Source organism: Hemitrygon akajei, chromosome 5 (genome assembly GCF_048418815.1).
Source record: "Hemitrygon akajei chromosome 5, sHemAka1.3, whole genome shotgun sequence".
In the NCBI taxonomy this organism is placed as follows: Eukaryota; Metazoa; Chordata; class Chondrichthyes; order Myliobatiformes; family Dasyatidae; genus Hemitrygon; species Hemitrygon akajei.
The window spans coordinates 167,897,838-167,914,820 of record NC_133128.1 but is presented as its reverse complement, the minus strand read 5'-3'; the positions used below and the strand labels follow the sequence as shown (position 1 = coordinate 167,914,820).

At 37.6% G+C, this 16,983-nt stretch overlaps 2 protein-coding genes across 7 annotated transcripts in view; one reads left to right on the top strand and one right to left on the bottom strand.

Annotated features, from left to right (window-relative positions):
• osbpl6 (oxysterol binding protein-like 6) overlaps positions 1–3,850 on the top strand; it is a 161,961-nt gene extending 158,111 nt beyond the window's left edge. For all 6 annotated transcript variants that reach the window (XM_073047130.1, XM_073047129.1, XM_073047128.1 and 3 more), the window contains one exon: positions 155–3,850. In XM_073047130.1, coding sequence (XP_072903231.1) covers positions 155–263 — 109 coding nt within the window. In that variant the 3' untranslated portion in view covers positions 264–3,850. The remainder of the gene's footprint in view (positions 1–154) is intronic.
• Positions 3,851–5,628: 1,778 nt separating this feature from the next.
• On the bottom strand, positions 5,629–16,980 carry prkra (protein kinase, interferon-inducible double stranded RNA dependent activator). The gene is made up of 8 exons (XM_073047133.1): positions 16,795–16,980; positions 14,588–14,757; positions 13,849–13,951; positions 13,594–13,672; positions 13,319–13,436; positions 9,921–10,039; positions 8,054–8,273; positions 5,629–7,613 (listed from the first exon to the last, which is right to left on the bottom strand). The coding sequence occupies exons 1-8, from the start codon at positions 16,845–16,847 to the stop codon at positions 7,456–7,458; spliced, it is 1,020 nt and encodes a 339-aa protein (XP_072903234.1). The 5' UTR covers positions 16,848–16,980; the 3' UTR covers positions 5,629–7,455.
• Positions 16,981–16,983: the final 3 nt, after the last annotated feature.

Sequence of the window (16,983 nt, the reverse complement as noted above, 5' to 3'; positions counted from 1 at the left end):
CTTGTCTTATGTTACGTGTGCTACCTGCTGCTTTTAAGGAAATGATTGTTGTAGGCCCAGTTTCTAGTTATTGCATGAATTGTCGTTATTATTGACTATTTTAGAGAAAGATTTTACACATCTGTAACTTTGACAAATTTATAACTTTTTCCAGGAAAGTTTCTGAAGGTAATCAAAGAGAAACCTGGATGAGCACTGGGAACTACTGGGAACTGCGAAAGGATCCAGGGTTCAGTAAATTAGAAATTTCAGCACTCTGGTAATTTGAAGAAGTAAAAATAACATTCTTCACAAGAAAAAAGAAATTAACTATGCATAAGTTATTGCTGTTTCAAATCCTATTGCGTTCCTGTGGTTTAGCTGGTCATTTGCTAAGGTATGCCTGTTTAGTAACAGGTATAATGAGGAATAGGCCATGACCCAGACACTGCTGGTTTACGATATTGTTTTCCACTAAAGCTGTGAATTTTTGGTAAACCAAAAGTTAAATTTAAAGTGAATGCACAATAGGGATGGCTGTTTGACAGTCATATATTTATTAAAATAGTATAATCTTAATGAAGCATTAACAATTATCACGGCTTTTTGCTAGTGTTTCATCATTCATTTTCATGCCTTATAAGAACAGCAAATACATTAAAAAAACATTGTTTTTATTCTGAAAACTTACTGAATCTCAACTAGTTTTTCAAATTCAAGTTATCATATCAAAAGTTTATTCCTAATTATTAAGTGAATCCCATTCAGCCTTTACAACTACTTCCTTCTACTGTTCAGGCAGCCTCCATTATTGATTGGCTTCCGTTCGCATTTCATGTTAATTTTTTAAAATTGCTTTAAAGTATATATTTTTTCAGTAATATTTGTTTACCGATGGATGTGCGAATAAAGTCCTATTGTCTCTAACATCAGCCTTGAAGGTGCAAATAATACTTTGTTGATAAGTAATGCATACAAGTACATGGAGTATAATGAATTTACTGTCAGTAGACATTTGTTAGTCAATTTGGTTTGCTAGATATGAGCAAAGTTAGTACAATAAAAACCTGCTATTGAATGCTGTGTTAATGGAGATGTTAACTTAAAGGCTAAGTATGCATAGAAGCCAATTCACAATAGCGCTAAATGGAATAGGACTAGATATTTCTGAGTGGGGCCTTCACAGCCCAAGCTCAGTGCCTGCATTTTCAATTCTGCTTGAACATGCCATCTGCAGTTCAGGAAGACCCATCTTGTGACCCAGACTGTCCTGTAGCCAGTGATGAGTCAGTAAATGATACAAAGCCTCAAGTGACGCAACAGGGTGTTGAACGGGTAGGATATTCCCCATATCCAAACCTCCTTAAGATGTGCCCTTGAATGCCAGTAAAGACCTGCCCCTTGCTTTTAAGAAGTAAAATCAACTAAAAGCATTCTAAAAATATAATTTATCTTATTCCTTTTTTTCCCTTGAAGTCCTTTAAATTTAATCAAATAAATGGGCTTACAGGTCATGTGCTGGCGATAAGATCTTGCACAAGATCTAAGATCAGATCCCCTGACAAATTTCAATAAAATGGAAATTGCCAGCAGAACCCATCCAAGGAGTTAAAGATTTTTTCTCTAAGTTGAGCAGATACCCTAAATTTTGTGGCTCTTTACAGCAGTTCCACATAAAACGCAAGAAAAAGGCTTCATACAGTAGTTTTTCTTACAACAGTATAAAACCTGAATGTGTTCTTAATGCTATATGCATTTTCATTTTATCTTAAATTACTTCTGAATAACTGTAATATTTCCTTTATCTGGTATGGTCATTAGCATTTTCCTTATATTTCAAAGGTGCAATGTCTCCAGCATAGCAGGCTGAAATGCATATATGCACTGCAACCTGATTTTATGTAAAAGTTAATGAATAATGAGAAAAGTTAAATTTTGAAGTTCAACAAAGTTGCACAAAATTATTATCTTTTAAGTATTTTCAAGCTGTGTAGCCAGCTAGCAGACTGATAAGTTTACTTAATTGATATACAATACTAGTTGATGTTGAATACATTTGTTTAGATCTTAAAATGTTCCTTTTGTACAGGAAAACATATCAGTGAATTCATAAATACATTGTACTTTAAAATGTCAATCTTTATACTCTGTTACTATAGCAATTAAGTAACAAAATTTTGATTTTTTATTTTAAATAATAAAATTCCACCTAGCAACAGTTGTCAGCTGAAAACATTGGTTCTAGAGGAAAGTTGGAACTGGGCTTGTCAGCCAATTGCTGGGCTGTACTTCTTTGGTTTTTCATGTTTTGTGGAGCATTGAATGTTGATATATTTTGTTCAAGTTTGTGTTTTCATTTTCTCATACTACCAATATTCCAGTTGCTTAAGCAAGAGTAAAACTTTTTTTGCTTTCTGGCATTATGAAAATCATAATACCCAGACTTTACTCAATTGAACGGATGCAGACAGAGATGGCTGCTCTCAGAGAGGAACCGTAAATGAAGTGCACACAAATTTAAAAAGCTTAACTTTTCAAAAGAAAACTATTAGGACATTGCACCATAAATGTGTCCTTTGTTTGCATCACATCTGGATTTCAGCAACTTTTTACAGATGTATTTCCAAAGAAGTGCATTCAGTAGTAAGAATATGTAAATACCATCAGGTTTTGCCATTGTATAAAAGCCATCTTAATATTCTAAAATCTTTTGTTTAAAATTACTAATTTTAAACAATACTCAAAAGCATATTACTGTTCTTAATCTGCTGATATTACCCATCTTTATGAATATTGTCTTCAATTTTAATACATCAATTAAGCTGTCTTTTTATCTTGAAATTACAGGTATTTGATTTGAAATCTAAATTCATCTTAGGAATTGTTACTTGTCCTAAATAGCAAAATAACATTAGCTAAATAATAATTCAATACATTTCTTTTTAAACTACATCTATTTCTTGTGGTTTTACTTGACTATTAACTTTTATGAACAGTAATTCTACTGGCGTGCCTTAAGGTTCATGTGCTGAAAAGTTAAATCTATTGAGGTATAGTCCTAAGGCCAAAAACAGGGATATCAACGTAGTGTATTGGGTTTAAATTGATATTGGTTCTGACTAAGTAACTTTTTCATTAGTTTTTCTAAAAATTTAGTTTTAGAATAAAATCTCTTCTTCAGTAATAAAATATTAAACATTTTACTGACCACAGCTGTCACAGAATGAAAATCTTGACACAGTTCATCTGGATGTGTGTAGGCAAGCAGATTACAAAGCTATGTGCTGCAGTCACATAACATCTGTTTTAGTATCCCGTCACATTTTCAAACAACTGATATTTGCATCATATCCTCATTTTATTTCTCTTCTCCACCATATCCCAAGCTGAAATTCGTTTTTATGAATTAACAAGCATTAAAAGGGAAGTATCTTTCATACTAAAACATTTGACTTTGCAGAACAAAGTGAACAACTTTGTACCTGTACTATATATTTCAACAGGTGTATACTTTTCTGTATATTCAGGCTGTGCCTGACTTAAATAGATAATGAATTTTAATATGTTTGTTTAGAGGATTTCACACAGCTGTGTCCATTGCAATGTAAATTCAGTTGCATGTGCAAATACAAATTAGCCTGCTAATGAATGTTACAAATGCCTTACCAAAAGGTCTGCAGTCGTGATTTATTGTCTGGTAAGACGAAGATCTGACTAAACCTGAAAGTGATGCTTAAATTGATAACTGAAGTGCATATTTATAAGAACCCCTGAAGAAGTGCAATTGTTAACTAATACATATACATAACTTATATTCTGCACACTGCTGCTATTTGTGCTTGTTCTAATAAAACTGTATGGCTTCATTGGAGCTATTGATTGTTTCCTCTTCAGTCTTAATTTGTTCAGTTAATTAATCAGAAATAGATCACTGGTTTCTGTTTTTTAAAATCTTGTTTTAGGAAACAATCTACATTCAAAATTGTACAACTGCAGTGTAAATAATAATTCAGTCTAGATTCCTATCTTATTAATTCATGTTGTATTGTCTTCCTTTTGGGATAAAGACTTACTCCAACTGGGTTTTAATAATCATCGATCTTTCTTCAGCTAGCGTATTTCCCTGCAAATTAATTGAAATAATTGATATGCTTCTTTTCATTTGTTAGATTAACAAGTCTGATGAATTGGTTATTAATTGTAACTATCATTAGTTACAGCAATCAAACAAGTTATATTTTCCCACCGCTGTCTGTAAGGAGTTCGTACATTCTCCCCATGATCATGTGGATTTCCTCCCACATTCCAAAGATGTACTGGTTGGTAGGTTGAATGGTCATTGTAAATTGTTTCATGATCAGTTTAGGTTTAAACTGGGGGATTGCTGGGCTTATTCTAAGCTGTATGTCAGTAAATAAATAGACTAATTATGTTTCATTGATTACAAAGAAGACCTACAAGTATCTGGGAGTACAGTTAGACGAGAAGCTAGACTGGACTGCCAACACAGATGCCTTGTGCAGGAAGGCACAGAGTCGACTGTACTTCCTTAGAAGGTTGGCGTCATTCAATGTCTGTGGTGAGATGCTGAAGATGTTCTATAGGTCAGTTGTGGAGAGCGCCCTCTTCTTTGTGGTGGCGTGTTGGGGAGGAAGCATTAAGAAGAGGGACGCCTCACGTCTTAATAAGCTGGTAAGGAAGGCGGGCTCTGTCGTGGGCAAAGTACTGGAGAGTTTAACATCGGTAGCTGAGCGAAGGGCGCTGAGTAGGCTACGGTCAATTATGGATAACTCTGAACATCCTCTACATAGCACCATCCAGAGACAGAGAAGCAGTTTCAGCGACAGGTTACTATCGATGCAATGCTCCTCAGACAGGATGAAGAGGTCAATACTCCCCAATGCCATTAGGCTTTACAATTCTACCGCCAGGACTTAAGAACTTTTTAAAAGCTATTATTAATGCTTTTTGAGATAGTGATTTAGATGCATATCATATTTTTTTTACTGAGTTAAGTATTGTATGTAATTAGTTTTGCTACAACAAGTGTATGGGACATTGGAAAAAAGTTGAATTTCCCCATGGGGATGAATAAAGTATCTATCTATCTATCTATCTATCTAAGAAGCCACCACCCACTTAAAAATATTCAATCATTGTAATGTTTGCTACCATTTGGTATTAATATAAAATCAAAGGTTGCAGGGTTCTTAGAAGGAAATCTATAGGTTTAAATAGTTTGAAATAGAAGTACTTTGTGATGGGAGTTAAAAAAAAATCATTTTGAACTTGAAGCTCCTTAATTTTTTTAAAATCTTCTATGATTTACCTACCTTAGCACAGCATCCGATTAGTATGTGGTTTAATCTATGGACAATGGTTTATTCAACTTTCTGGTACACTGTGGCATCTGTTATGGTCAAGTACTCATTTTTATGAATTAGATGCACAATGGGGGAGTGTTCAAACACTGCTTACTCTAGGAACCCGAGTAAGCAAATAAGAGGCAAAAATACTGAGTGCAGTATTAGAAGAAAATGTCCAGGATTAAGTACAGAGACCTTGCTGCTAGTTAAACTCCAAACTATGTGCCAGTTATCAACTAAACAAAATGAAATGCTGAAGTATTTTAGAAGTCAAACCAGAGGGAAGCATAGGAACCTAAATTTATTGCAATTAATCAACATGATCTTGCATTTATTGTCCACTTTTTAATGATTTTGAGGCATTCAAAGTCACATTATTCAATTTCCCTGCTATCTTTGAAGCTTGGGTCATTTCACATGCAAGACCGGAGTTACATGCCTGAATTTCTGCACCATTATTTAAAATTTTCTATTTCTTTTAGTAGACTCATCTTTACAAAGTTCCTGTACACTTGCCAGTGCAATGTAAATGATCTACAGATAAAGATTGTCACATTAAGACATGGAAGATCTATGGCTTCCAAAAGACTTTAAAATTTCAGCCATTACTGAAAAGATTTAATCATTTTCCACAATTAAATCTACAGAACAATTTGTAATTATCAACAATACATTTTATTACAGCAACTGTTTAATATAAAAAGTTGGAAACACATACATACTGTTCTATTAAAAAGCTATCTAGAACTGTCAGAATAACAATTCTTGTATGAACTAAATTTACATCAGGTGAGGGAAGCTTCACTGTGGGCATAAATTGGTAGAGATCATCTGGTTAATGGGAAATGGAGAATAAGATTCCAAAAGATGTGAAAAGGTGTGTTACATGGGGCTGCAAGACATGTCCAGCAGGTCATATTGATGGAGAGGAAAAGATATAATATCTATGGGTGAGTTATAGCGCTTACAGTTGGCAAAAGACAGAAAGTGAGTTGTCCATATTTGCAAATTTAATACAGAGAATGCAGAAGTTGCTGCTTCTCAAAGTAATGCTAAATATTGCTAGGAATAGGAGGCCACATGGACAGCATTGTGTTTCTCTGATGTTGAGGAAATCCCCATTGTAAGCAAATGACTAAAATATGCATCTCCTCAACTGCAAGAAAATTACTGCTTCACGTGGGAAAACATCCCCTTTTTCACCATCTTGGTATCATGAAAAAAGGGGAAGGTACGGGATCGCCAGCAGTCACTTGAGAAAGAACAGTGGTTCTTAAACTTAAATTGTTCACTCAGCAAGTGAGAAACTGTCAGGAATATTTTGCTAAAGGACATTATTCTAAATGTAATTGAGAAGTTACAACTGTTCTTAAAGCAAACAGATAAATACTGATGTACTCTCCATTTTGAACAAAAGCATAAATGAATCAGCACAAAACAATGGAAAACTTATTGTTCTACTTATTTCTAAGTATAAATTAATGATTCTATGTACAAAAATATACTCTGAAATTGTAGAAAACAATCTTTTTCAACCAATATCTAGTTCTAATAGTCAGTTTTTCAGCCAAACACCATTTATTGTAATATTCTGATATGATACTGAACTGATTACAATGCAAATATTTTGAAATAACTTAATTTTCCTTGTCAAATTCCTTCAGTCCCCAATCTGAACAACGTTTCACAATACATAGGGTGCAGAGCTAACGACTGCACATTAACTAGAATAAAAACAGATTAATGTCTGTCTTATAACTTTGAAAGTTCCAATGTGTTTACTAAATTGCCATGTTAACAAATTAAACTAATACACAAAGGAGTACTTGTGCATCTGATTATTTTATTTTAAGAATAATCAGACCTCCATTTGCTTCATCTGTGCGGTAGAGTGGGGTAGAATTTTAAGCAGTTGCCCTGTACATTATTTCTATTGTTATGAAGTACTTTTGAAACTCCATAAACATTTCAGTTAATTAATACCATGAAAACGTATGTGTACACAAAAACTAATTTGACCATAGCTGCAGTTCCTTGTTGTAATTTAGAAAAATACTTCCCTTCGGAATTACTTATCTTATACTGCTCTATGGATAAAAGATTGGTTTCTCTAATTTCTTCCAGCCAATATCTTCATGTACTGTAGTGCATTGTGGGCAGCCTCATTGTGAGCATTACCACGGGAGATTCCAGTACCATGGCACACTGTCACTGGGAGAGTTGAAAGTTCAGCCAAACACTGATACTGACCATTCACAGTTAGTTCATCTGTGGGGGGAAAGAAATGTTTCATAAGTGAAACAGACTGGGGATGAAATTGTGACTGATACAATGTAGATGATTCTGAGATCAAGGTACCCTCCCTCCTTGCTAAACAGTCAAATTAAATAAAGCAGCAGTACAAACTCCAATTTTGAATTAAGGAAATTATTTTTCTTGGTCCATTAAAAAATAATTGACATTGTAAAGATAAATGCCAGATATGTATATATAATGTAACATTTAATGAGCAAGACTTAAAGATGTAGGTGACAAGTTTGTGTCAGAATTATAAGTTTTATTTTAAAAAAGCAATATTAGCATCAGTTCTACATTGAACAATCAAGCTAAAAGAACATTTAGCAAGAAATAATGCTTTATCGCATAGTCTTTTCATCCATTTAAATAGTTAATTTTAAGCCATACAAACAGTTGGTTAATGTACATACCTATATCCAGGTAGGTGACACCAAATCCTTGTTCTTCCACCAATTCTCCTAACATCTGGGTATAATCAGTGTTGGGAATGCTGAGTGGATTTCTCTTCAACTGATTTATTTTTTCTCCAGGTGACATTTTAATAAGGTCCCAGGTGGTCACCCTCACATTTCCCCTTGAACCATTCCATTCATTTCCAGAGTTCTGAGCACAATCAACCTTGAGGTTTGACTATTGACATTTAATATGATTAAATACTAATTAGTTTGTGCAAAATTAAGATAAAACATTAATATATTTTAACTAAATTTAGAGATCTTGTAGTTTAAAATATTTCAAGTCACATCTACTACATTAAAACATTTGTACCATACCCAATATTTTTGATCTCTATGACTTCAAACCCAAATGCTATCCATAGCCATCTTTCAATGCCTAGTGGCATCTACACTTTTCTGGTGTTGAGATTTTATAGACATGTTTGGAAACCTCTCTAATGCTGCTTACCATTTTTCCAGCAGTAAGGAAAGAATATTAGATTCATTTTTGTGGATAGATCAACAATTAATCTATCACTAAACTTTACAATCTCTCTACGCTATATATACACCATGAATTTAAACTTTCTTCCTGCTGCCATTAGCTATAATTGTCACCTTGCACAGGTGTTCCCTTAACATGTCATAATTTTCCTAACACTGATATGCGTATTTTCTCGTGAGAAATGCCTGGAGATAACGGATTGGGGGAAAATGCTTCAACTTGTGGGAGGAAGAACAGAACCAAGAGCATCAATCAGACAATCACCATGAACTGCAATGGAAACACCTTCAGTGAGAATATGAAACAGACGGATTCCAGGGAGGCTGGGTAAAACATTACGAAGGGGACAAAATGCTACCGGGATGTATTTACAAGGAGAAAGTTGAGGGGTGGCGTGTCAAAAAAAGCATCTATACCAGCATTGACTGAATGGAACAGTAGGCTGGTTATGATTTTATGTTTGGGGATTTTCAAATTTTGGCCCATCTAACCAAAAATTGTAAATATCCTGCAAAATAATTCCAAAGAAGTGCACAGAAACTGCCAGAAGCCTTCTAACTTAACCAATAAAGGCTATTTCAGGTGTATTGAACATTGTATATGGAACTAAGGGATTTATGATGAATAGTAATGAGCTAAATAAGTCAATTTCTTACTCTTTCCCATTTCATGGCACTCATATCTTGTAACCACATTGGTTTAACTTTTGATCTTTTCACTATTTATGTTAATTACTTTTTTCAAGTTGGATACATAACAGACTGCAGAAACTAGAATTTGGAGGAACTCAGCAGATGATGTCACATCTGTGGAGGCATCAGCCACCCCCGGTCTTCTCATACGCTGCTTGACCCACTGGGCTCTGTTTGGCTTTTGTTCCTTCAAATTCCTTGCTCGAGAAGATGACAGCTGAATGTTCGTGAATTCAGCTTGGAAAATTGTGAACATATCAAACAGCTGTTGTCTTAGTACAGTAAAACTGACTCTGGTACCACCAGGATTTTAATACCTGCTTGTCTATTACCACTATTATAATTAATAATTCAACACATTCCTAATTCATTTTTAGACATGTTGCACAATACCATATCAGTGAACCCGAGACTCAAGAATAGTGCCAGTGAGCAGAAACGTCAAACCGCACGTGGTCAGCTAAACGGCAAATCATCAGAACTTCTGCATGACAAGGGATCCCAGCCTTCCATTATCCCATGGACCAATACCACTAAGCAAGGGTTTGTGGACCCCAGTTTGGGAACCTCTGCTGTATGGCCATACAGTACATTATCAGGGTATCACTAAAATCTTTGATTTAATCTCAAACTTTACTCTTACCAAAGAAATGCTTTCAGCTTTTAAGTCTTCCCCATTCCAACCTTCTGGAATATTCTGTAACTTGGCAATCATCTTTGTTGCAGCAGCCCGCTTTGCTGATTTCTTTGAAGTTCCACAACCTGCATGTAATTAAACTAAAGTTTGATTTTTTTTTTTAAAAAACTGCTCCAGCAATTTACAGGGATTAAGTTTAAATTTGTATTCCACAAGCAAATTCCCCTGTTGCAGCAATATACTTAACTGAGTCATGTATAAACCAGATTAATCAATTGATGACCATGAGTTTTTTATCATCCAATTTTTCCCCAGATTTAGAACCCTTTTGTATTTGAGGCAATTCAACAGCAAGGGCACACAAACTATGCACAAAGACTTAAGATCTACTTAACTTTTTATCCCCCAAATGGAATTGTAACAACATATATATTTTAACTCACATTACAAGAGATTATAAGTGATTAATGTGGATATTTGAAGTTATCCTTCATACTGTAATCCTTCTAAAACATTAAATCCTGCATTCATATTGCAAGAGTTAAAGGTACAGTGCCTATAAAAAGTATTCTTGGAAGTTTTCATGTTTTATTGTTTTTCAACTTTGAATCAGTGGATTTAACTTGACATGTTCTGACACTAATCAACAAAAAAGACACTTGTGTCAAAGTCAAAACAGATCTCTGCAAAATGATCTAGATTAACTACAAATATAAAACATAAAATAATTGATTGCTTAAGTATTCCCCCCCCCCCCCCCCCCAACACATAAAATCATCACCTGTGCAGCCACAAACAAGAGAGAATCTGCAGATGCTGGAAATCCAAGCAACACACACCAAATGCTGGAAGAACTCTTGGAGGTCAGGAAGCATCTATGGAAAAAAGTACAGTCAACGTTTCAGGCCGAGACTGGAGAGAAAAAGATGAGTAGATTTAAAAGGTGGGAAGGGGAGAGAGAAACAAAGGTGATAGGTGAAACCAGGAGGGTAGGAAATGAAGTAAAGAGCTGGGAAGTTGATTGGTGAAAGAGATACAGGGCTGGAGAAGGGGGAGTCTGATAGGTGGGGACAGAAGGCCATAGACGAAAGAAAAAGGGGGAGGAGCACCAGGGGGAAGTGATGGGTAGGCAAGGAGATAAAGTGAGAGAGGGAAAAGGGGATGGGGACTGGTGAAGGTCTCAACCCAAAATGTTGACTCTACTTTTTTTCCATAGATGCTGCCTGGCCTGCTGAGTTCCAGCATTTTGTGCATGTTGCTTGGATTTCCAGCACCTGCAGATTCTCTCTTCTTTGTGATTTGGTTACTGTATTGTGAAGTTTCTTCCAGGGATGTCTACCCTGAAGAAGCTTAAATTTTCCCTGACAGGAGTTCAGTGAAACTGTCTCTCACTGTTCACTTTGTGATCCTTGCTGCTTTCTCCCCTCCCCACCCAAACTTCTAGTAATGACCCCCCCCCCCCACCTTCTCCTTCGCTTTTCCCTCTCTGACCTTATCTCCTTGCCTGCCCATCGCTTCCCTCTGGTGCTCCTCCCCATTTTCTTTCTTCCATAGCCCTCTATCCCCACATGTAAGATTCCCCCTTCTCTGGCCCTATATATCTTTCACCAATCAACTTCCCAGTTATTTATTTCATCCCTGCCCCTCCTGATTTCGCCTATCATCTCTTGTTTTTAGAAGTCACTTAATTATTTAAATAGAGATAACCTCCCCATGTCCAAATGGAGTCAAGGTGTTTTCAATTGATTATAGTAAAAATACACCTGTATCTGGAAGGTCCAACTGTTGGTGGGTCAATATCCTGGCAAAAACTACACCATGAAGACAGAAGAATACAATGAGCAACTCCACAAAAAAAAAGGTTATTGAAAAGCACAAGTCAGGAGGTGTATACAAGACTACCTAGTTAATGAATATCACTTGGTGTACGGACAAGTCAATCATCAAGAAATGGAAAGAATATGACACATATATGAATCTGTCCAGAGCAGGCCATCCTCAAAAACTGAGTGACTGCAAGAAGGGAACTAGTGAGAGAGGCCACCAAGAGACCTATGACAACTCTGGAGAAGTTTCAAGATTCAGTGCTGAGATGGGAGAGACTGCACATACAACTGTTGCCCAGGTCCTTCACCAGTCACAGCTTTATGGGAGAGTGGCAAAGAGAAAGCTACTGTTGGAAAAAATCTCACATGAAATCTCAGCTAGAGTTTGCCAGAAGGGATGTGGGAGATTCTGAAGTCAGCTGGAAGAAGGTTTTTGGTCTGATGAAACCAAAATTCAGCTTTTTGGCCATCGACTAAATGCTATGTTTGGCATAAGCCAAAACACTACACATCATCAAAAACACACCATCCCTACCATGAAACATGGAGGTGGCTGCATCATGTTGTGTAGATGCTTCACTGTAGCAGGCCCTAGGAGGCTTGTGAAGATAGTGGCCAAAATGAATGCATCACCATTTTTCCCAGGGCTGAAATGGTTGCCACAAGAGGACACAGATTTAAGGTGCTGGAGAGTAGGTACAGAGGAGGTGTCAGGGGTAGGTTTTTTTACTCAGAGAGTGGTGAGTGCGTGGAATGGGCTGCTGGCAACAGTGGTGGAGGCGGGTACAATAGGGTCTTTTATGAGGCTTTTAGATAGGTGAATGGAGCTTAGTAAAATAGAGGGCTATAGTAATTTCTATGGTAGGGACATGTTCGGCACAACTTTGTGGGCCGAAGGGCCTGTATTGTGCTGTAGGTTTTCTATGTTTCTAAAATACTGGGAAATCCTGGAGGAAAACCTGATGCTGTCTGCAAGAGAACTGTGATCAGAGATTTGTTTTCCAGCAAGACAATGGTCCCAAGCATAAGCCAAAGCTACATAGGAATGGCTTGAAAACACCAAAGTTAATGCCCTGGAGTAGCCCATGTCGGAGTCCAGACCTCAATCCAATTGAGAATTTGTGGCTGGACTTGAAAAGGGCTGTTCACTCACCATCCCCATGCAATCTGACAGAGCTTGAGCAGTTTTATAAAGAAGAATGGAGAAAAATTGCAGTGTCCAGATGTGAAAAGCTGATAGAGACCTATCCACACAGACTCAAGGCTGTAATTGCTGCCAAAGGTGCATCTACTAAATACTGACTTGAAGGGAGTGAATACTTAGGCAATCAATTATTTTATGCTTTATTTTTGTAATTAATTTAGACCACTTTGTAAAGATCTGTTTTCATTTTGAATCATAGTGGATTCATATCTCTTTCATGTCAATGTTGTAAAACAATAAAACGTGAAAACTTCCAGGGGGAGGGGGCAATACTTTTCATAGGCACTGTATGTTAAAAACTAAACAATCCTCAATTTGCAACTGTAATGAAGATTCATTCAGCTGAGATTTTAAATAGCATTCATGATTATTACCTGTTTCAGCAAATGGTTCTACCTTGCAAATGATCGCAAATTCTCTCTTGTGAGGAGGTCCCAATTCTTCAGCAATGCTGTAATCTGGAAGTCTCCACCCTTTCTGTACCACCAGTTCCTAGTAAACTATATATTAGCAATCGCTCCACACAAATCTAAAAAAAAGCCCTAAGCAATTGTTATTAATGAATTTATCTAAGATAATAATCACAACATTACAAATAGTTTAAGATGTAAACTAAAACATATTTACTAAACAAAGTGGTCTGTCTCACCTGAAGTGCACCAATAGGGTTGGGAGGATTTTGGGTCTTCTTCAAGGGAGTAGTGGGTTCTGGATCTTGTAAAGTATAGCTGGAAAGAGTGTAACATGCATTTCATAAAACATGCAGTCCAGGAACATAATTCATTTTTAACATCTTGTATTGTTAAAATAGAAATTAAGGTCTGTTTGTGATAAGCTGCTAAACTCTGCCGAGATCAAGCAAATTAAAAAAGCAGCAGGTTTTGCAATCTAGAATCCTTCTCACCTTATACCATCATAAATCGATTCTTGTGGATTTCCACCGTTCAGTACAGCCAGAACTGCTGCTGCTGCTTTGTGTTTTGCTGCCTTCTTGCTCTGACCCTGGCCTGTAACCATCAAGATAACAATTATGTCCTTTCCAGAGACATTTGACTGTACACATTAGCTTGAAATCGTGCTAAAAGTGTACACTAATGAAATATTAATCAGATCACTGTTACGCTCATCAATACTGGGTGCAAAGGACATTTCTTAACACACAAATCAATAGTTGAATTTAGAATCAATTTTGCTGCAAATTATGTGATGACCTCTTTCACTCTATTAATTTCTTAAATAACTATTAAAAACCAGTTTGCAGAAGTTCTACTGTCTATTGCACTGCCACCTGGGGAAGTCAGTGCTCCAAACTTATTGCCAGATAAGGAAATTACTTTGAATTTGTGCTTCTCTGCAAGTTTCTTTCAGTTAAAAGTCAATAGCTCCACTGAATTTGCAGCATTTACTTCACGTAGATAGCACTTTGCCAAGACATCTATAAAGTTTGTTCTGAGGAACACAGAACAAAATTATCCTGAGCTAACGCAGATATGGAACTCTTGACTTTGTTCAGGTGCAAAGTTCTGTGAATAACAAGGTCTTAAAAAGAACAGCTAACCATCATCTTTTCTCCTATGTAGTACCAAGATACAGCATTTCATGAAGAGAACTTGTGGCATTAAGTGAACTAACAGTTAACACACCTTTGCAGCTCACTTCTCCCACTGATGCTTTGAAGGTGAAGCTGGGCAGGTGGGCTTGACCCTCAGATTTTACAAGCTCGTACTGTGGAGTTTTACCATTCTTCGTGCAGTATTCCTGCAACAAGCTGATAGGAGTCTTCCCAGGTTTTGAAGCAATCACTTGATCCAAACTGAGGGGAAAACATAAGAGTGAAAGAAATAGGAATAGGAGTAGGCCATCTGGCCCATTGAGCCTGCTCTGCCATTAAATAAGATCATGGCTGATCTGACCAATTGACTCATCCCACTTATCTGCCCTTTCCCCATAACCCTCAATTCCCCTACTATGCAAAAATCTATCCACTTGTCTTAAATATATTTACCGAGGAAGCCTCCGCTACTTCAGTGTGCACAGAAATCCAGACTCACTCCTCTTTGGGAAAAGCAGTTCCTCCTCATCTCTGTCCTAAATTTACTCCCGTGAATCTTGAGGCTATGTCCCCTAGTTCTAGGCTCACCTACCAGTGGAAACAACTTTCCTGTCTCTATCTTATCAATCTCTTTCATAAACGTTATGTTTCTATAAGATCTCCTCTCGTTCTTCTGAATTCCAGCAAGTACAGTCCCAAGTGACTCAATCTCTCCTCACATCTAATCCTTTCATCTCTGGAATCAACCTGGTGAACCTCCTCTGCAAAGCCTCCAAAGACAGTATATTCTTCCTCGAGTAAGGAGTCCAGAACTGCACGCAGTACTCCAGATGCAGCTTCACCAGTACCCTGTACAGTTGCAGCATAACCTCCTTGCTCTTAAATTCACCCGATGGAACAGAATTAAAAACTACCAACACAGAGACAAGATTTGATTTATTGAATTAATAAACATTAAATTGCAAAAAATGCCAAGAACGGTCATTTGAGATCGTTAAGTTGTAGCAGAACATTAAATGGAAGTTTTTTTTTAAATAGCCATAAAAGTAAAGCATCATGAACACTATTAAAAAATGAAGAAACTTTGAAGTAAGTAGGCAGTACACCAACAGTTTTTTTAAAATTGCATTTATTTAAAATGGTCACATTTAAATACTAATCCAGACCCAGCCAAGTAATCCTATCAGCAAGAGGTCAAGCTGCACCTATGGAAACAAACCTTGGGATCATGATTTAGAATGAGTAAAGATCCTACCAGCAATGCTCTGGAAATCTCTAGAATTTATCGTCTAGACATTCAACGTTAAAAATTATGACTCCAACCTCATTTCCCCTACATTTTTTGAAGTTACAGTAAATTTATTCCAAAATTCATACATGTCACCCTGAGATTCCTTTTCTTCCGAGCATACTCAATAAATCCACAACCATTACAGAACGAAAGACGGCGCCAGCTTGGGCATTCAACCAGCGTGCAAAAGACAACAAACTGTGCAAATACAAAAAGAAATAATAATAAATAAACGTCGACAACATGAGATGAAGCGCCCTTGAAAGTGAATCCATAGGTTGTGGGGACAGTTCAGTGATGGAGCAAATGAAGTCTTTGGTTCAAAAGCCTGATGGTTGAGGGGTAGGTAACTGCTCCTGAACCTGGTGGTGTGAGCCATGAAGCTCCTGTACCTTCATCCTGATGACAGGATAGTCTGAGTGGTGGGGTTCCCTGAAGATGGATGCTGCCTTCCTGCGTCAGTGCTGGTGGAGATGTGGCGGGCCGGGCAGAATCCACTACTTTTTGTAGGATTTGCCGTTCAAGGACATTGGTGTTTCCATACCAGGCTGGGATGCAGCAAGTCAATATACTCTCAAGAGATGCTGGAACTGGGGACGAGATGGACGGACAGAAACGCGATTTTAAGATCAACGTCCACCCGGTCTCTAATGTGAGCGGGCGATGTACTGTTAAAGTCGCAAGAGATTCTGCAGATGATGGTCATCTTCAGCAACACACGCAAAATATTTTAAGAACTCAGCATGACAGGAATAAACAGTCGAGATTTCGGGCCGTGTGCCTTCATCGGGACTGGAAGGGAAGGGGGATGACACCAGAATAATAAGGGACGGTGGGGAGAGTTGGCAGGTGACAAGTGAGGGGGAAGGCGGAGATGGGAGCTGGGAGGTGACAGAGGGCTGAGGAAGGAATGCATGTAGCGGCAGACCCAGACACTGGTCCCCCGCAGGTGAGCAGAGCGCACGATGGCGGCCCTGTGCTCAGGCCGCCGCAGCCGCTGCACTCACCTGAAACATGCAGAGCTCCTTTTGGACGCGGCTGTAAACCTGTCCTCAGACATGCTGTGTCCCACTGGTAGGATTGTAGCCGCGCGGAAAAGGTGCTCTGCCAGCCGAGTTTGGAGCTACCCGCTCCCCGGCGGCCCCGCTCTTGTCAGGCTGCTTCCGGCCGGAGCGGAAGGGGTAGGGCGGGGCCTC

What these genes read in the sequence shown, in the direction of transcription:
- prkra (XM_073047133.1), bottom strand. Translation starts at nt 16,847, where the DNA reads ATGTCTGAGGACAGGTTTACAGCCGCGTCCAAAAGGAGCTCTGCATGT. An exon ending in AGGAGCTCTGCATGTTTCAG is followed by an intron (nt 14,758 to 16,794) that starts GTGAGTGCAGCG and finishes TTTTCCCCTCAG; the next exon opens with TTTGGATCAAGTGATTGCTT. An exon ending in AGAACCATTTGCTGAAACAG is followed by an intron (nt 10,040 to 13,318) that starts GTAATAATCATG and finishes AATTACATGCAG; the next exon opens with GTTGTGGAACTTCAAAGAAA.